General features: G+C 40.0%; 1 protein-coding gene across 1 annotated transcript in view; it reads left to right on the forward strand.

Moving 5' to 3' along the window:
* The first annotated feature begins 2117 nt into the window (after positions 1 to 2117).
* Slc13a1 (solute carrier family 13 member 1) overlaps positions 2118 to 20917 on the forward strand; it is an 85983-nt gene continuing 67183 nt past the window's right edge. The window contains exons 1-2 of the mRNA XM_040728655.1: positions 2118 to 2270; positions 18532 to 18660. Of these exons, the coding sequence (XP_040584589.1) occupies positions 2172 to 2270; positions 18532 to 18660 (228 nt within the window). The 5' untranslated portion in view covers positions 2118 to 2171. The remainder of the gene's footprint in view (positions 2271 to 18531; positions 18661 to 20917) is intronic.

Below are 20917 nucleotides of genomic sequence, written 5' to 3' on the forward strand. Positions count from 1 at the left end.
ACCTGATAATATAACTTAATTTATATACAACACAACTATTGTATATTAAAATACCAAAACTACAGTATGTCACAGAAGTTTAGGTTTCTCTTCATAAAAATGAGGCACACTTTGCCACAGGAAACTAACTTGTCTTTGACTTGAAACTGGCTAACACTGGGGCACAATTTGCAGGCACTTAAGACACATTCTCTAGAAGCTCCAGATATCTTGGGTCTTCATTCCCTGGAGGCCCCCGAGTGACATTCATTGCCTACTAACTAACCCTTTGTGTTCACTGGGAATTACTTTGTCTGATCTTCCCTGTCTGTGACGGCAAGAGAAGGAGGATTAGGCAAATGGATGTACAGCAGAGGTGAAGCAGAAAGTGGACATTTTGCAAGTATGGGCTGCAATTTCTTGTGTGGACACCCACAGGAGACTGGTGTAGCTGTAGCTTCAGCCCACAGAATGAGGGTCCTGAGAACCTCCTTACAGGGAGAAACTATCCCCAGAAGAGAGCAGAGGCACAGACGAGTGTTCTCCTTAGCCTCTGAGTCACTGAAGTGCCTCCTCTCCCAACACTGCATAGGGACTCATTTTGGTTAAATGACACACAAATGCCTTTTCATTTTTTGATATCGTTTCACAAAGTAATATCCTCTAAGATGAGAAAGTGAAGTTCAAATGGTCGCACCAGGTGGCCTAAGAAAATCAGAACAAAAGTTTCCCTTCAAAAATTTGAAAAAGGAAAAGTATGTGATGAATTGTCAGGGCCTTAGTGGGAAAAATAGATATAATTCTGAGAAACTCAGCTTCTTTAATCTGGTCTTAATGTTCTTTATTATTGCTACTTTGTGGATAGTCACAATTATATTACTGTCATTACTCAGATGGCCTTTCTTTCATCTGTGAATTTTTTTTTACATAATACACTATTCTTATTTGAAATTTTTTTTCTGTTTACTTGTCTAGTTTTCCTGAATCATTGTGTGTAATTTGCCTGGAAATGTATCGGTTTAGAGGGGAAGAAATTCTTATTTACATTATTAATACAGGGACTGTTATTGAAAAGAATCTTTTTCCTTGACAGAAAAATAAAGCAAAGTCAACACTATGATGGAATTAGAAGTCTGATCTAAATGATAACCATACATTATAAAAGAGTGAAACCTGTGTCAAGAGAAATGCACTATAAGTTATAGGAGCTCTGGGGAAATGCTTTGTCAATACCCAAGGCTGAGTCACAGTTACTTAGTTGAGCCTTAGTGGATAATAAATTTACAATTATAAATACACCAGAAAGTCCCTAACCATCCTTTCTATTCCACCCAGTAACAGTTTTCATCACACACACACACACACACACACACACACACACACACACACACACACACACACCTTGAATGACCCCAGTGAATTATCTCTGTACAGCTCCCTTGATAATTACGTAGCTAGTATCAGGGCAATAATATAAATTCAAACCCATAAAAGTCTTAAAGGTGAGGGTTTATATAAGGCTTATTTTTGTTTCTTTTCTTACAGAACGAGGCATTAATATCTATAAGAGATGCTTGCTTTCAAAGGAAAAGGATAAAATTGCTATCCATTTTTCAGAATGCCGACTCAGTACAGGACCTGACAAGCCCCAGGAAAACTCACCAGCACCAAACCCTTTCCTTTACCCACACCCCCACACTGAAGTCCCTGCTGTTGTAGTTGCTATTTCAACTTAGACATTGAGTATGCTTTCCTAGGAAGGGCTCTGGAGACAGTCTGTGGAGAAATACTGAAGGGATCACAATGGTGACAACTCCAGCTAGGAGAAGCCAGAAATCATCAAAAGGGGATTAAGTGTGGACAAATCCAGTTAACTTCACGAGCTTACTTTCTTCTGGTCACTCAGGATACAATCCAGTTACTGTGCACTAAGGAAGAAAGAAAAGGAACCACTATTACTTTTTACAAACCCCATAAGCATGTGGTCTTTGAGTTCTCAAGCACTCTTGGGCTTATCTCTCTGTTTTAATTGTGATAGTAAAACAATAAAAATGAGATTTAATTTTAACTAACGTTGGGCTCTCTGAGGCAGTAAGTAGAGATGATGAGGTAGAAAAATATTAATCCAGGCTGGTTATTTAACATCTGCCAGAGTGTGAGGAGGATACTGTTGAAGGTAACTGCTCAGGACCATGAAACTCCTCAATTATGCTCTGGTCTATCGCCGCTTTCTCCTTGTGGCTCTTAGTGTTCTCCTTTTATTGCCTCTCCCTCTCATCGTCCGCAGCAAGGTAAGTAAGCCTGGAGCACAGCCTGGCACATTCCTTGAGCTATTCAGGTTGTCCTTCTATGCTGATAATGGCCTGGTTCAAAGCTGAATGAATGGTAATAGTTTATGCTTCGTTATATATTGTATTTTTCCCTGTGGTCTATGTTTTCTATGGTTAGTCTTATTTGTCCCTCAGCATTATTAATTGGAATAACTAAACATAGTAGTCAATAAGAATTGTTCTCCTAAAAGGAAGAACAAAAGAAACACACCCCCCTTCAGATCTGCTCTTTGCAGTTGTCAACCTGTAAGGAATATCATGGATAACAACTCCTTCCCCTGAAAATAGGCAGTGATAAATGTCTGTATAAAAGACTAGCAGGGATGTCCAGTCTTGTGACATTGTGTCATGAAGCTGTTGACATCTACAAATGTGTTCACTGTATTCATGGTTATTCTAGGACACAGGAGGCCTACAGGTTAGGTTACAGGTTAGACAACCCTAGGCAGAGCAATCAGCAGTGGAGGGTCTAGAGTCAGCCACAAAACTTCCCAGAAACTTAATTTCCTCCTGGAATAGACACATTAAAAGTGTGAAGTTGTTTTCCAGGTTAAAAAGAAAATGGAATAAATCACCGTACCATTTCAGATTTTAGTGTGCTTTCTTCGGTGTGCTTATGAATATCTTTCAGTTTGCTTTTGAAAAGAATCAGTATATTAAGTCCAGAATATTAAACTCAGTGAATCTACCGTGTTTTGGTGGTGTGTTCTGAACCAGAGAACACTTAGCGAGTGCCTTCTCTGTGCCAGGCACAAGTGGGATTTGCTGGTAGGAGAACAGGTGCCGAGACAGGCTCTCTGCTTGAGATGCTGCATTTAGCATTTGCAAGCTGTGTGACCTGAGCAACTTACATAACCTCCCCATGCTTCTGTTTTCTCCTAAGAGCAGACTCATAGCAGCTTGTGAGGATGAAATGAAAAGCAGGGGCCTCCAAGTCTCCCTGTGTTACCTGCACAGCCAGGATCATGCTTTTACCTCCTGTGATGTGCAGTCCCTCCACACAGTAGAAGAGAACCTACCCGATGCTCTTTTCTCATAAGTTCTATTGGATTAATAAAATAGAATAAGTAATTGTGACACACTGGGCACTCCAGCTTCTCGCGGAATTCTCAGCCTCCTATCTGGAAATCCCTGAAGGAAGTTCATATGCAGTAATAGACTATTTTATATTCAGCCAAGGCCCCCTCTACTTGCAAAGCTGGCAGAGGGACTGTTCCTGCTTCCCAGCTGTGGGTGGTCCTCTACCAGGCATGATCTTTCTACTGCAACTTCCTACGCTAGATTTCCACCCATGAGGCTAGGCAGCTGTATGACCCTGGTGGACAAACCAGATAACGGGATTGACTTTCACATACAGGGCTCCAATTTAGCCCCTGTCTAGCATACTTGCAGGTCTGTTAGTCTATCTAGTGTGTATAATAACCTCTTTTAAAGCCCACTGATTTATACATTTCCAGATGTGGCAGAATCTTCTCATGGGCACATTTTGATTCACACATTGATGTCACATTTCAATATTTCTGTCTTAGTCTTGACATAGGCCCTTACTGCAGAGAACACAGGAAATTAAACTAAAGTCAATCTTCCGCCATGCCACACATGATTTGCGCTGCTCCTCTGACGTGTGAATGAATCTCACTCTAATTATCATCCATAATTTTAGGGGAAATAGATATAAGTTTATTGAGACAGAAAACAAACACATAAATAAAAAGCAATAATGCAAGTTCATGATTGACTAACTGGAAAATGTACTATTGCCGAGAAATGTACTCATTAATTTTTCTTTTCCAATATGCAGTGATAAAAGTGTATTACGTCTATACATGAGACCAAGTACATTGAGTGCAAAGCAATGAGTCCTGTATGAATCTGTATGAATATGTTCTTCTTTTGTTTCCTCCCAATCAACTCATTTGTTAAAATTCAATTAATGTTAATGAGAAAAATTTTCCTAACATGATAACAGAATTTTATTTTTTGTCTATTTTGAGTAGATATTTTATCATTAGCCAACTGCTAACTGAACTTAGAAGAGAATATTTTAACTCTTGAAATGAAAGCAGGAAAAAGAGTATGAAATTTGATAGAAGCTTACATTGACAAGAATGTACATCGATTTATTGGTAACATTTTTGGTACTGAAGTGAGACAGCCTGCACTTGGAGAGACACAACAATAAGTTAACAGAAACATTAAAGAAAACAAAGTCTAATTTGTCTTTTAAAAACACAATGGATCTATGCGAAATAGAAACAAGAAGCAATGAATCATTGGCTGATAGTTTCATTCTTCTACTGGTGACTGGTACTTTTGGGGACTGGCCTTGTCTCCCATCTCAATTCCATGTACAGCCAAGAAAGTGTCATCAACCAAGGGACCCTCAGAGAATTTTTAAGCAGTGTTAAAAGGGAAGGAGAAAGGACATCTTTACAGGGCACTTCTCTCTTCCAGGCATTCTGCCAAATGCTTTGCTCAAATTGTTATATTTAACCTTCTAACAAACCAACAGACGATGGCAGACATGCCAGCATTCTTATTTTGCATTTGAAGGAGTCCGTGCTCAGAGACACTGAATACAACAAAGGCTGAGAGACTTGTTTGAACTTGGGTTTTATCAAATCTCAGAATTCAAGTATTAACAGGTGTTTTAGACACTTCTCAATTTTGTGTTTTTGAAGGTTTATTCCCTGTGGATGTTAATCATTTATCAACAACTAAGGCAGTTCTAAACATGATAATGCTTCCAGTGAGCCAAAGAGCAAAGGAGGCTGATCCTAACCATTTCCTTAATTAGCATTATGTCATTTAGAGGCTTCAGGTAGAAAAATGGCATTGATTCACAGCACTGGGGAAAGGTCTTTTGAGAAATGATGCAATCAGCTAGGTATGTGCCATTTCCTGATGTCACAGAGTCCCAGCTGTATTGCATGGTTATAGTGACCCTTTCCCATCCAGGACTCACTATGAGTCATGGCACTGGGTTAGTATCTTCTTGCCATCTGGGTGAATGAGAACTGAGTCCATGTTTTTCAGTGCTTTCGTTGGAAAGGTATTTTATAAGAAAGGAGACTGTGCCTTAGCTCTGAAGCTTCTGAGCATAAGTCAAATAGAAAACCAGATTTAATTTTTACCAGTTGGTTATTACTATTACTCATTCTCTCAAAATTTTCAGAGCAAAAATAGAAAGAGAAGCCAGTAAAGAGCATTCCATAACCTAGTTGCTTGCGTTTCCAAAAACTTGTTTGGGTCTATTGTCTGACTATAAGTATTAATTACAAGTGAATCTTTGCATTTGTGTTGCTTCTATGATGGTAAAAAGTTCCATTGCAGTGCATTTCTGTAGATGCTCCTTCAATAAATTGTGTCTTCTCATGAACTGGAAGTACCAGAAATACTTTTGAATTCTCACATAATCACAGTTACTAGTTACTGATCAGTAAGTAGACTTCTAAGGCGACTGTTATTTGTTTGAATTAAATAGTCATAGTATCTTTTTTCTCACTTCAAAGAAGAAATTCCCTATAGAATTCCACACAGAAGTCTGTTAACACTGGCCTAGGCGGTATGCCACAGTTTCATTTATATTCTCTATGTAACTACATTGGTTTATGACTATTTCTCACAGTTTGCTAATTTTAATCTCTTAAGTGTGTGTTCAGTTTTAGCTTCATTCTTATTTTTACAATGCCTTGGCTTTTCTTAGTGTTACTGTTTATGAAACAAACAAAAAGATTGAAAGGAAGACCAACTAAGGATATAGCTCAATCAGTACAGTGCTTGTGAAATCCTGAGTTCCAGGCTCAGCATAGTGTATACAAGGTGTGGTAGTCCCTGCCTATAATCCCAGCATTTGGGATGCAGAGGCAGAAGGACCAGAGGTGGAGGTTAAGGCCAGCCTGGACTTCAGTAGGCACTGCTTCTGTAAATAAGTAAAGAAATAAACAAGCCCAGATTGCTTGAGAAGCAGTAGGAAAAAACCTGAGCCATCATGTATTATCCCATTGGGTGCATTTCTCCAAGCATGCCTCACTCCATCTAATGCCTCACTCCATCTAGCTGATGTACTGGCTAGGAGCCTTTTTCACAATAAAGAGACAGGGAAACAATCATATGGGTACTGAGAAACGTTTATTAGTTGATGGATTGTAGAATGCTGGTAACATTTCAGTTTTCTCATAGGGACGTCTGGCTCTCTTTGAAAAATATTTCACAGCGAGATGGACTCAAAGGGAGGAGAGAGCAGGAGAGTCGTGATATAAGTATGAGTCCCACACCCACCCGTGTGTCCTTTCCGGCTCCATCATCTTTCCATTACTGAGTATCCTGTCTTTCCATTGAGATTTTCCACTCCCCACCCATCTTCTTCCTGTTGTCCATTCTCACTGCACTTCCCTTGAGAGGACAGTCTTCATTTCAGTTTTTCATATATCATCATCTTTTGACACCTTCTTACAAAAATCTCACCATAGTTCTGAGTTCAGAATACCAGCTTGATCCAGTTCTGCATCTATGACATTGGTGGCAAATTTCAACTTTCATGTTTGTCCTGATAACCTCCCATACCTATCTTCTACTTCCCACCATTTACAGCCCCTAGTGTACCAGTGAATATCCCTGGCCATCTCCCCTTACAATTTCTTCCAGGAATGCCCATCTACTTTGTCCTTTCCTCCTTGAGAAGACAGGCTCAGACTGGTACAAAATGAGATTCATTATGGATACTCTTTTTATTTTAACCAGAGCTACAGTGGCCCCATTGTATTTTGTATCCCATGTGTCAGTTATCTTTTCTCTATGGACTGCAAGTGCTCTAAGAGAACCATGCAGATTGTTTACCTGTGTCCCCCAGTCACAAACACAGGACTTGTCATGTAGTTAGTAGATGGCCATGTTGAACGAGCTGATAGATTTTCTCAGGTGGCAGAAGGATTTGGGATTTAAGCTGTATCTAATAATAAGAAAAGGGTGATGGGATGAGATGGCTTCCCACACAGAGAGAAGAGTAGTGAAGAGACAGAACAAGACCATGGGCTCAACAGGAAGATGCCCCATGCACAAAGCTCAGTTTCCCTTTTTTGGTAGGGTCTCGTGCCTTGCTTGGTAAACATGAAAATTATTGGAAATTATTAGAAGTAGTCTCATAATAATTATTAGAAATAGTCAATTTCTCCATCCTGCAGTTAAACAAACTCAGGTTAAAAATTTTTACTCAAAGTCACAGGAACACAAAAATGGAACAAAAAGGTTAGAAAAACACAGACTACCTGACTCTTGCATCCACAGAGACAGTGCTGTTTTTTATTGTGTTTTTAATTTTTAAACTAACATGTAAGGTATTAGAAACACTATGGCATTTTATTCTATTAAAACCCACTTTGTTAGGAAATGCCATTGTTGTTGAATAGTGTTTCTATCAGGTCTTGAGAGGGTGTGCTCATTTTGAATTAAGCTGATGTTTCCACACTTAAAACTATGCAAGGCTCTTTGAGATGCAGCTTCACTGGGCCTGTAACTGTTGTGTGCACCAGACCCTTGACCCACGATGGACTCTTAAGGTGATTCTGATAGCAATTTATGTATTGAATCCGATTTCACAGAATATAGAACTATGGTTATTTCCAAGTCAATGGTGGGTGTCAGTTGTGGGGGTAAGACGAGAGACATGCCTTTAGGATGCTAGCTAGGTATTGAGGGTGAGTGAAAGGGCAGTTAAAACGTATCCCTGACATGGCATAGTGGAGCCACCAATTGCCTGTCTCTGCTATCCATTTTAAAGTGCAAAATCTAACAAGAGGTGCTGTTTTTCCTTTATTGTACTGGTGAACTCCATAATTTCCTTCTTTAAAGACAGGGATCTCTAAAGTCAGTAAGCTTTGCAGTTAATACGGACTCAGCTCTGAGCAATAATCATTGGGGTGTGTGTGTGTGTATCAGAAACCATGCAAAGCCTCCTCAAGTTTTTCCAGTAATAACACCTTCCTTGCAGCACACAGAGTGGATGATCCCCCCTCCTTTCTTATTTACTTTGTGTTCTCTTCAGCAAATCAGTTGTCGTGAGTGAGACTTGTGATGAATCTGCTTTCTGCAAGCTCTGATGGGGGGGGCTAACTCTCTTACCCACACTAAGGACTATGCCATCAGCTAAAGTACTTCCCAGTATCAGTGTGTCATTTAAAAAGGGAAGGAATGATAAAAAGGTATTTTAAAATGGAATTTATATTTCAGTTCCATCTGGAGCCATCATTGGAAAGAGAACCAAGGTGATTTTTAAACCTATTAGCCAAATTTCCCAAGATAATATGACAGAACTTAATGAAAGGGAAAAATGCAAATTATCGAGTCATACCTGCATTTACTTTGGCTGTTCTTAGCTGAGGTGGACGAGACAAGACAGGACTAAGGTGTTCTTAAATCGGTATTGGGTGCTTGGGAGACTGCTTGCTGTGAGGACTTCACCTCTGCACATAAATATTTTGGTTATAATTCTTTTGGTTAGAGACATGAGGACTCTCTGGGCAGAAATGGAAAGACATGATCTCAGTTAGAGGAGAGTCATAGTTCCAGGGCCCAAGCAAGTAGAGAGAAAAAAAGAAAACACACAAGTTAAAGTGACAGATTCCTATGCTAAGATATCTTGTGCTAGAATGGATGGCAAATGTTTCCTGTAAGCATCAAAATAAATCACTAGACATGATAGTAGAATGATCATAGAAAACCTGTGGTCAACAGCTTCCAAAAATAATAATGGAGTCAGATACAGGTCAACACCAGAAGCTGGGGGCTGAAAAGATGCTCTTAAACCCATGAAAGTCAAAAGAATTAAGACTGACTGTTACTTCTGGTCCAGATGAAGCAGACACTGCCAGTTTTCCAGGCCAGGAAGACATAAACATCAGCTCCATTATTTAGTCAGATGTCCCATTTGTGTCATAGCAAGCAAGATTAGGACCCTCCGATGACAGGATCTTATCTAACGAACAATGGAGGTCAAATGTGAAACTCCCAGATTGGGATCATAAGTATAGAAAGAGAAAACATGAAAATAAAATAATTGTGAAGTTCCTTTTGTGTGTATGACTTCAGGACTGACCTCTTGGTACTGGAAACCAATTTGGGGGTTCTTACCCAGGGAAGACAATTTCTCCTATTTTCATCATTCCTTAGTAGCCTGTAAATCTTCGTCTAGGGTTGAAACACCATGATCTTTCCCCCTTCTCATGTAAACACATCTATTGTTGTCATCATGTTTGTTTAAGTCTTGATTAGACAGCTATGTTGATGAGACTTCATGTAAGCAGCTTCTCTGTCGTTTCTATGACGCAAAAATCTCACAGCAAACTTCTTGTTTCTCTGGCTCTTACAATCTTTCCACACCTTCTGCTGTGATCCCTGAACCTTAGGTACAGGAATTGTGCTGTAGATGGATTGCAGGTTGTATTGATGTATTTATTAATATGTATGCAACAAAAATTAAAGAAATAGAGGCCATGAAACTGAGTGATCACAAAGTATTGTCGGGAGGTATGTGGAAGGAGTAGAGGGAGGAATGAGAAGGAGAAAACAATGTAATTTACTTTAATTAAAAAGAGTAAAATTACATAAATAAATAAATAATAAATGAAACAATTATTACCAGGATACATTTGAAAATCTCAGAGAGAATGAATATATTACAATAAAGAATACTGCAGAAATCAATATACAGGTGACAACACCCAAAGTACGATAAAAAATCATCAAGAATGCAAGATATATTAGGGGAGACATAATTTGTTAAACTAAAAGTATAAAGCATGGCATATCAAGTTGAAAAAGGACTAAGTTCCTCCCTTTGTATTAAGTCTGGCCAAGGCAACCCAGTCTGAGGAACAGGTTCCCACAAGCCAGTCAAAACATTAAGAACAGGCCCCGATTCCCCACAAGGAGTCTCACAAATAGACCAAGCTACACAACTGTCACACATATGTAGAGAGCCTGTCACTCTCCCGCAGGCTTCTTAGCTGTTGGTTCAGACTCTGTGAGCTCCCATGAGGCCAGGTAAGTTGTTTCGGTGGGTTCCCTTGTGGATACCTTGAGCCCCCAGCTCATACAATCCTTCCTCCCTGACTTCAACAAGATTCCCCAAGCTCAGCCCATTACTTGACTGTGGGACTCTAAATCTGTTTCCATCAGTTACTGAATGAATGCTCTCTGATGCCAATTGGGATAATTACCAATCTGATTACAGGAGGTAGCCACTTCAGGCTACCTATCCACTATTACTGGGAGTCTTAACTAGGGTCATCCTTGTAGATTGGTGGAAATTTCCCTTTTATTTGATTTCTACATACCCTCAACTTGATATGCTATGATTTTTTGACACCCAAGGGAGGCCTGCCCCTTTCTGAACAGAAACAGAGGAGGAGTGGATTGGGGGTGGGTGGGGGAGGGAATAAGAGGGGGAAACTGCCCTCAGGATGTAAAGTAAATGAATAAGAAAGTTAAATGTAGGAGAAATCTACCTACCAAAATAAACATAGTTTGAAAAAAACTTGCCAATTGTCTCTACTTAATATTTTCAGACTATAGGTAAGTGTCAGCAACTGATGGAAACTATACAAATGAAAGTAAATAAAGAAAGCTCATTTGCTACAAATGTAAAAACATAGAAGCATAAGTAAGAAGGGATGACTGACAAAAATATCCTAGATAGATATCTCAGACATGAATAAAGGCAGTCATAGATATTAAAAACAAAAAAATAAATAAACAAAAAATCAGAAGTGTGTTGGGGGTTTTGAGTTGTCCTAGGTAACCATCTTCCTGAAGGATGTATTTCCTTTTGGGTTTAATTCAGTTCTCTTAAAATTGAATCGTACATATCAACTAATACAAGCAATTTACTGTGACAGCATCACACATGGTTAGATGAATAGCAAGTCCGCACCAATGTCATGGTTCAGGTTTAGCCAGGAGATGCACTTATTAGGAAGGTATCTGTTGGTAAACTCTTGTCCCTTATGCCTGAGTAAATGGGGCACTTTTTCCAGGTGTTGCTTTCCTACAGAGATTTTAAGACATTCCTAGGAGGGTAAGCCTTTTTTTTTCTACTCTTTGCTGTGTTTGTCCCGTCTCCTGAAAATCCCTTTTCCCATTTACAGCAAGAATGGTAGCTAAATGTCAGGTAATAACAGCTCTGCAAGATGTTTGAATTAGGCTGATGTCCATCATTAATTTCAGATTTTCTTAAGGCATACTACATTCCACATCTTCACCTTGAAGGGTCAATACTCCAGTCTGCCAGCACATGAAAAATGTACCCCAGTGGTCTGCCAAATATTAAGGAATAGACATTGGAAAATGAGGACATCTTTCTCCAAAGTCTCTGAGTGAGAGTGTTGAATGTCTTCCAGGCCCTGGGATCAATCAGGAGAACAAATCAAGGGACAGAGAGGCTTCTTAGGTTAGGTAGCTTTGGTCTAGGTTTCTTAAGTATCTGGCAAGAATCATCTACCCATCAACAGCAAGAGTAAAAACTCAAGGAACAGAATCCTCCCTGAATGTCAAAAGGTAGCTAAGAATAACAGTATTATGTAAAAGTATGACCCCTAACAGTCAATTAGAGGACAAAGATCTCAAGAGGTTTGGATGGCAACTGCAACAGATAGGGTATTTTCTTTACCATTATTATTTTGGCCACCAAGGGGTATCTTTTTCTGATATAAGACACATCTACTGCCCCCAAAGAATAAATTCTCCATAACAGCCACCACAATTGCTCTACCACACTTCTATTGAAGAGAAGTGGAAAACAAGAACCTGGAAAACTGGCTACATACATGTAAAGAAATTCAGGAAGAGGGAGGTTGACTCTGGATTGGCTAAATGGGAATTTCTAGAAACAGACCACCATGTTCATTCAGGACTATTCAGGTGAGAGGATGATCACGAAGTCATAATGTAGGCTCCAGTCTGAATCCTATAGGCCAGGGTATCACAATCTAGTGCTAACAAGAAAGGAAAGGGTTCCTTCCACAGAACAATCTGGTGATGCTAAACCACATAACTGTCAGGGAAAGCAAAGTAGGTCCATTATCCAGCTGGGCAGTTAGAGAGCATGAGAGTTAAGCTCAGATATAGATCCAAAGCAGGCACCAGTGGTGAGGTAAGATTGGTTAACAAGCCATCCACAATTGTTTGGGTTGGGACATGGATTGAGTGTGACTTTCTGGGGCTTATATGTTGGAAGGTGAGCCCCAGTGTGATGACATTAAGAAGTGATAAGACTTTTAAGAGGTGGAGACTAGTCACTTGTTGTGGGATTCCGCAAGGGTGAAGCCATCTGCAAGGACTCTAAACAGTTCTTTGGGGCGCTTAGTTCCCATGGAAGAGAGTTATAGAGAAGAGCAGGTCTGGGCCCTCTCTAGTCTCTGGTTATTTGGCCACATCATGTGCCTCCTCCACTGTGACACCAGCCATAACAGGATAATCCTGGTTTCCCAAAGCAGAACACCCAGTCTTGGGTATTTCCATTACGACAATTGAAAAACTTAATAATACCTGGTGCATAGACCAGTTGGAGAAGTACAAGAAGGTCTAGCATGAAACTAAGATTTATTTTTCAAGTAAAGCTCAAGTCTATTAAGGCAAGTTTGAGGAAAATAAAGCACTTTACTATATAGATCAGAAATCTTACTGAAAAACCATAGAAATTTTAAAAAAGAATGATCATTTTGTAAGAAACAATTTGGAAAAGCAGAAATGAGGAAGGGGTTTGGAATTGTTTTGCATTGTTGTACCAATAACAGTATTATAAGTTAGTATAGCCATCTTTTTAGAAAACAGCACAAATGTTGATCTCTGCACCCACTAAAAGCCTGTCAAAAAATAGGGAAGAGAAGTGTTGAGAAAGACATTCTAATATGAACCTTTGATGTCCACACATGCCTGCACAGGTATGTGTATTAGTACACAAATCTTCACACATGCACATACACACACATACACATACACAGAGAGAGAGAGAGAGAGAGAGAGAGTTATTAAAATATTAATTGTCTTGCCAGGTAGTGGCACAATCCTTTAATCTCAGCTCTCCGGAAGCAGAGACACTGGATCTCTGTGAGTTTGAGGCCAGTCTGGTCTACAAAGCAAGTTCCCGGACAGCCAGCTGTTACACAGGGAAACCCTATCTTGAAAAACCAAAGAGGAGGAGGAGAAATATTAACCGTTTCTATATAGCAAAAATCACAAAAACACAGATGGGAAGTGACTAATCACATACTAGCTAGACAGGGGCAAATCTGGGGGATGAGTACAAGGAAAGAATACAAAAGAGTGACTATGACTACTATTTCACAGAAACATTTTATATCTTAAAAACAAAGTAAATGTGATAAACAACTATATCTGTTATGTAATTTTCTAACTGTTCTAAGTATTTTAGAACTTTGAAGGCTCTTTTCAAAGGGTTTGCTCCAAAGCTTTTTCACCTTGATATTTTCACTGTAAAGGGACAGTGGTGTCTTTCCATGACACTTCCGTCACCCTTAGTGGTGGAGAGGCTTCCTGCAGTAGAAAAAGGTAGAGATGCCAAGAGTGGGCAGGGGAGACACACAGGCAAGCATCCTCGGTTACGGGACAGGGCATCACTTCAGTGGGATCTAATGGAATGTCTGATGGCCAAATAATAAACAGTCTCCTCTGCCTGACAAATTATACATAGATAGATAGATAGATAGATAGATAGATGATAGATAGATAGATAGATTATAGATAGATAGATAGATAGATAGATAGATAGATAGATAGCAGCATCTAGAGACTTTTGAATAGATAGGTGACATTTTTAGTCCTGAGGAAGTTAATGAAAATTTTTTGTCTTCCTTTTTCTTCTTTCCCTTCCTCTTTTCATTCTTTCCCCGTCTTCATTTTGCTCACTTCACATGTGACATTTAGAAATCGACATCCAGGATTTTACAGGCATTTTTTTACTGTGATAGTCATAATTCCAAATAGCTCTCTTCTTCCTGTATTTTCTGTCATAATATGTAAACAAGATAAAAATAGCCACTAGTCTGGTTTCTGTCTTTTGGTTCGAGAATTTATAACACTAAAGGGCTTTTCTAACTCTGGAACAGAATTTGGATTAAAATGTATACTTGGCATGGTTGTGGCTTATTATAACAACATCACAAGTATTGCATACTTCTACTAGACTTTGGATGGTGGGGTTGAGGTGGGGAGAAAATAATTTCCCCACTCTACCTGAACAAGGGTGATCCTATTTCTTCTTTGTATAGGCCTTTAGTTTCAACAAGGCATGGAAAATTCCTGTGAATTGTGGCAAGTTAGCTAACAGGGGCAACAGAAATATGGTACAATTAAAATCTCATTAATTGCTCACATGGAAAAAAATTAATGTTCAAATGTCAATGGGGGAAACTCCATGAATGAGACATAATTTTGAACTGCATACTGCAGCATTGTCAGACTTTACAAATAACACATAAATACATCTCACCTGGCAGAAAGGTATTCCCTGCCAGTAAGACACTAGACCAAGGGGTAAATATGAGAAGAAAGGACTAAGTCATCTTAAACCCAATGGATTTTCAATCATTACCCTAAACAACAACAACAAAAATATCACTTGGTTACCTTGAAAATACTGGTCTTGTTTCGGTATACCAAGGAACAGGCCATCATCTTACATTTCTTTTTTTTATTGACCAGAATATAATTTATTGAGATGTCTTTTTAAATTTTTTATTAAAATTAGAAACAAGCTTACTTCCCATGTCAATCCCAGCTCCCTCTCCCTCCTCTCCTCCCATGCTCCCCAACAATTCCCCCAATCCTCCACCCCATCCCACCTCTGCTCCCCAGGGAGGGTGAGGCCCTCCATGGCGGATCTCCAAAGTCTATCATATCAACCAGGGCAGAGCCTAGGCCCTCCTATCCAGGCTGAGAGAGCATGCCTCCATGTGGAATGGGCTCCCCAAGTCATTTCATACTCCAGAGATAAATAATAATCTACTACCTAAGGCCCCATAGATTGCCAAGGTCTCCTCACTGACACCCACATTCAGGGGGTCTGGATCAGTCCCATGTTGGTTTCTCAGCCATCAGTCTGGGGTCTATGAGCTCCCCCTTATCTCTGTGGGTTTCGCCAGCCCAGTCTTGACCCCTTTGCTCATCACTCCTCCCTCTCTTCAACTGAGTTCCAGCAGTTCAGAGAGGGGGAGAAAAGGATGGGAGAGGAGGACATGGGGAAGCAGGAAAGTTGACACAGGAAGAATAGAGGAGAGCAAGATGAGAGATACCATAATAGATGGAGCCATTATAGGTTTGAGGAGAAATCTGGCACTAGTGAGATTTCCAGAGATCTACAAGGATGGCACCAACTGGCAATCTAAGAAATAGTGAAGAGGCTACCTTAAATGCCCTTCCCCGATAATGAGATTGGTGACTACCTTATATGCCATCCTAGAGCCTTTATCCAGTGGCTGATGGAAGCAGAGGCAGACACCCACAGCGTATTACATTTCTTGCAAGTTCCCAAATGATGTAATATCGCTGGTTCATGGATTATATGGGATATATGCAGAGAAAGCCAATGAGCAAGCAAAAAACTCAGGAATAATGATAAAAGCAGGGAAGTAAGAATGAGGAGGGAATGGCTTGTTACTAAACGCTGACTCAAAGGCTAAGGAAGGCCAGGAAAGGAAGCGGATGGATAGGGAGTATGCAGGTGTTACTCAGAGCTAGAAAGCAGCTGTCACTCTCTAAGTTTTCTTTGAATCTGGAGAATTGTTGCCATGTCACAATATGATGCTAACATTACCCAGTCTCTCACTTGCTAACACATAGTTTCACTGTATTTAATATAAGATCTACTGATTTATAAATCTTCCATGTATATAGAGAAATAAACAAGCATTCTGAGTCAAGGAAATTGAATTTTCTTCTTAGACTTTCAACTACTTCAAATCATTAAATAAAGAGTCCAGAATTTGAGTAGAAGTAAGTATAAAGGAGTCCTTTGCTGGGTCCTGAGGCTTACTGGGAGACAACTTGGCTAAATGTTGTGAATGGGAGTTGAGGTATCGGAACCAAACATCAAAATGGTCTAAAAAGGAGAGTTGCTTGCTTTGAGACAATTTTGCTTTGCAGACCAGGCTAGTTTCAATCTCATGGCATTTCTCCTCCTACCCCAGTCTCCCAAACTCTGAGACTAAGGGTGTGTACCACCATGTGTGGCTCTACAAGCATCTTTGTAAATAGACAATTGATGTCAAGAAGAATTGGGATAAGTTGGACTGTAGAGCAAAGGTGGTTGAATACAAAGTTGAAAATCCTGAATTATTATTTGTTTAAAAAAAGCAACTGAAAGGTGCTGACTCTCACAGTTGCATTAGTTAAAATATGAAAATCTCCCAAGAAAGGTGATCATTCAGCGATTAAAATTTTGCTTGTTGTTCTGTAACCAAACAGGCCCCATCTCAGAAGATTAGGGTTGCTGAGGTAAATTTCAAGCCCATGGCAGAGGTTAGAGGTGGTGACCAGAACCATCCAGCCTCATTTGGCTTTTCATTTTATTTATTTATTTATTTTGTGGCAGACTGTTCTATGTGAGTGCTTTAGGGTGGTTTCAGTGTGGTCTGCACTTTAACCTAGCTTTCTGAAAGAGAATGATGAAATCAAGCTGTGTTCTTAGAAGATGGTCCAGTCTTCAAACAAGCTTTCCTTTAATGGCCTTGGGTGGAGGCAGAGGGGCAGATTTGAGGGTTAGTGTAAGGACAGTTAACAGCACCAGGAGGCTGGTCGGTAGGAACTAAGGAGTATACGATAGTCAAGGGGCCCATGTTGTCATTGAAACCTAGCTTCTTGCAAATAAGGCAGGAAACATAGTTATAAGGAAAAGTTTTGGGTCCATCTATGTGTTATCGTTAAAACAAAATACACAGCCTTCCCTCTACACTGGCATTTTAAACTAAACTAGCGCCCACAGATTCTCTCTAGAGCTGTTTCAAGGATTCAGTGAAGGCACCGCTTTATTTTGCTGTTTTATTGTTTGTCAAGACCACAGAGGCAGGCTCTGTAAGAACTGTCAACATCAAAACACCTTTATTCTTTTTCCTTTAAAAACATAACACAATGAAGATATGGCAGCCTCTGGGCTTATTAAGGATCCCTTAGACTCACTGAAAGAGCCAGGACACTGGGGAGCAAATGCCCAGCCCAGAGGATTCAGCCTGATGCAGGTGAATCACAGAGAGGAAATCTGGATATTGTACAGGCCTAAAGAAAAGGCCTCATCAAAGCCCTAGCCGCCTTCTCTCTTGGTAAATTTCCAAATGCAACCCAGAGTTCTCAAACAGCCAACAGCACAGGAATGAGAAGCAGCAGTATAGTGGATGACGACATTGATGGATTGTTTAGCACTTTCCAGGTGATTTCATACCAAATTACACAAATCACAGGTGCTTATCAGTTTAACCACTTCCTTCTAATGGCCGAAAACAGAAACCTACAATGTTTGATTAAGTAAAGCAACAAATTTCCTTACAGTTGAGATTCCCTGTGTTGTCTGTTGTAACTCAGCTGCCTTCCTTAAAACGCAACTTTCTTCTAAGCACATGAACCTCGGCACCCCCAGGTGAACCTCGGCACCCCCAGGTGAACCTCGGCACCCCCAGATTCGTGTGCTCAGCAGCTCTCTCATTGTTGTACTGGCTCTGAGACACACTACCGTGTCTCTTCTTGTAGGTTGATTTTTTTTCACGTTTGGTTAGAAATATCAATGCAGTTCCCATCCAGACATGCACAGTTAAAAGAGAAAAGGGATATGATGAAAAGAAAGGCACATCATGAAGAAATGTCTACAGCCCGCCTAGTTTTCATTCCAACAATTCTCAGAGAACATTTGAGATGCCAAATGACAGTGAGGACAGACGTCTCTGTGCACTAATTTGAGCACAGAAAATTGACTCTAAGATATTCTGTTTGGAAGGCAATGTAAAAGTAAATAGTGAAAATTTTTCCAGGTTTCCAATTTTCATGTTTATTAACTTTTGCTCCAAAACCCTTAAAAACAATGATCTGGTGGCAACTTAACAATGCAGAAATTTCCACAGTTCCTTCCCTCTCAGCTCCACCCAGCAAATGTGGTCAGGATTTGAAGGATGATTTCTGAGACTCATTTTTTCACCTCATGCCTTGTCTTGACTCTTTGCAGGAAGCAGAATGTGCCTACGTCCTCTTCGTTGTTGCCATCTTTTGGATCACAGAGGCCTTACCCCTGTCAATCACTGCTCTACTACCTGGCTTAATGTTCCCCATGTTTGGGATCATGCCTTCTACCCATGTAAGTTCTCCTTCAAATGCTGTCAGAATTTGATTGCTCATTTTATGTAGTGACATCATTTCAGAAAAATTGCCTTAAAAAGCAGCTATGATCCTGAGGCGAGGTCCCAAATTTTCAAGTGCTCCCTCTCTGAGATTCTGCATGTTTGTTTACCTTTGAGGAACAGACAGGTCAGAACTTCTTGAGTCACGTATTTCTAAAGAAGAAATGGGTGCCCATCTTCTCTTGCTGACATTTTCAGCTGGTGCTTTTCTCCCAACAAAAGGGGCCATCCATCCTGGATACTCTTATATGATTCTTCAGAATTTGAACTGACAGCACACACACACACACACACACACACACACACACACACACACACGGAAACACTTTGTGCTTTTAATGAAGGAAAACCTTCCCTGTTTTCTTTTCCAGAAACCTGATATTTCAGCAGATAAAGTCAAGTTAACTTCCATGTGTATTTCTATTTTGTTCTTGCTGAGAAGAGTTTATTCCTGCTGAGAGTAGTTTTGTACCTTTATGCAGTCTAAGGGTGCCCATCTAAAGAAAACAGATTCAGTCTTCCCTTAAATACATGAAACACCTTGGAACAAGAGCACTTATCTCCATGTAATTTCCAGAAAGTGAGCAAATAATTGCCTAAACTAGAGTAGCATTATTCATTGGAACGAGTTCATGTCCAAGGGGTCAGTCAATGCCATCTACCTTTTCTGTCTTCTGCTTAGGTCTGATGCTACTGCCTGGGTGCTCACACATCTTTCATGTGGACAGGGAGTTTTTCCTTCTAAGTAGTCTTGATTAGGTTCTTCCTATGAGAGAAGTTGTTCCTGCTTCATTTTCACATATCTCTTCCCCATTTTGGAGCCAAAATCTGTTTGTGCTTATGAGCCTGCTTGTTCCTCTTTTCATAGCATGTTTCTCCCTTCCTCCTATTTTTGCTTCTGTTCTTTCTCATCATGATTGCTTTGGAGGAGAGTGTGGCAAGGGTTGTCCTTCAGTCCTTCTTGCCTCTAGGCTGAGGTTCAGCTTCTAAGGAATCTGAGATCCAAAGTCTAAGTTTCTTAAGTGGTTTAACATGTTGAAGGGTGGGTAAGACCAACCAGAGACAGCAAATACGTTGTAGTAGTTAACAGCTATGGTACCATTATGACTGGCAGTACCTTCCCAGAACTCTTTATTCTCAAAGGTGACATTGTCACCAGCCCTAGGGTCTATCTAAGACATGGAAAAGTGTTCTTCTGGGGCAACTCTCACGTAGGTCAGGCATCTCCTCCATTTATGTCCTACAAATGACATCACTCCATGTCTTTCTGGTTATAGGTGTTCAGTAACTCAAAAGGGGGGATTTTGACTTTGAAGTAATTCGGATTTGTTTAGATCAAGTCTGATATTCAATTACATTGATCCATGCAACTTTGACCTAACATCTGTTCTACAAACAAACATCATCTTTCTTTTGCACAAAACATATCTTGGATTTTACAATTAATGCAATCTCAACCTCAAGTCTTTATGATTTCTAGACCTTAACTCCTCTCCAATCCTACCACCTCCAACCGTATCACCACCACCATCCCGTCTTTTCTCATCATAGAACTAGCTCTAGTTTGTCAACACTACTGAAAATTAAGCCAGTCAGTTAATTAGCTATGTTTCCTGTTGCTGTGATAAATTATCCAAACATATGTTTGGGTATACAGTCCATCATTCTGGGGATGTTAGTAGCAGGAATTTAAGGTAACCGGTAGCATTATATCTGCAGTCAGGAAGCAGAGAACAGTGAGTACTACTGTTCAGCTCAATTTCTCCTTTGTATTCAGTCCAGGCTAGGGTATACAGAATTGTGTAGCCCACACTGGGAAAGTATTCCCTCCTCAACTGACTCAATCTACATACCTCTCAGGTATGGCTAGAGGCTACAAAATCCCTTATTGCCATCTCCTCAGGCTTGTGTACCAGATGAACCTAGATCTCATCAAATTGACAATAGTATCACAGGTATTAAATATAAAATCTGCTACAAAGTAAGCACTCAGTAAATACTAGCTGGTAGACTGACAAAAACAGATCATTTTAGAAATATCTGGAGTGTTGCAAAGACAAACAAATGTACCATTTATATTGTGGTCTGATGTATTTAAATCTTTTGAGTCTCTACACCTAGTAAGCAGAACTGGAGCCTACAGGAAGTCAAAGAACTTAGAACTTTCAGTAGTTATGTCTGTTCTCCATCTTGTGATCCTTTACAACAAAGGAC

This window comes from Mesocricetus auratus, unplaced genomic scaffold (assembly GCF_017639785.1).
Source record: "Mesocricetus auratus isolate SY011 unplaced genomic scaffold, BCM_Maur_2.0 Super-Scaffold_100019, whole genome shotgun sequence".
In the NCBI taxonomy this organism is placed as follows: Eukaryota; Metazoa; Chordata; class Mammalia; order Rodentia; family Cricetidae; genus Mesocricetus; species Mesocricetus auratus.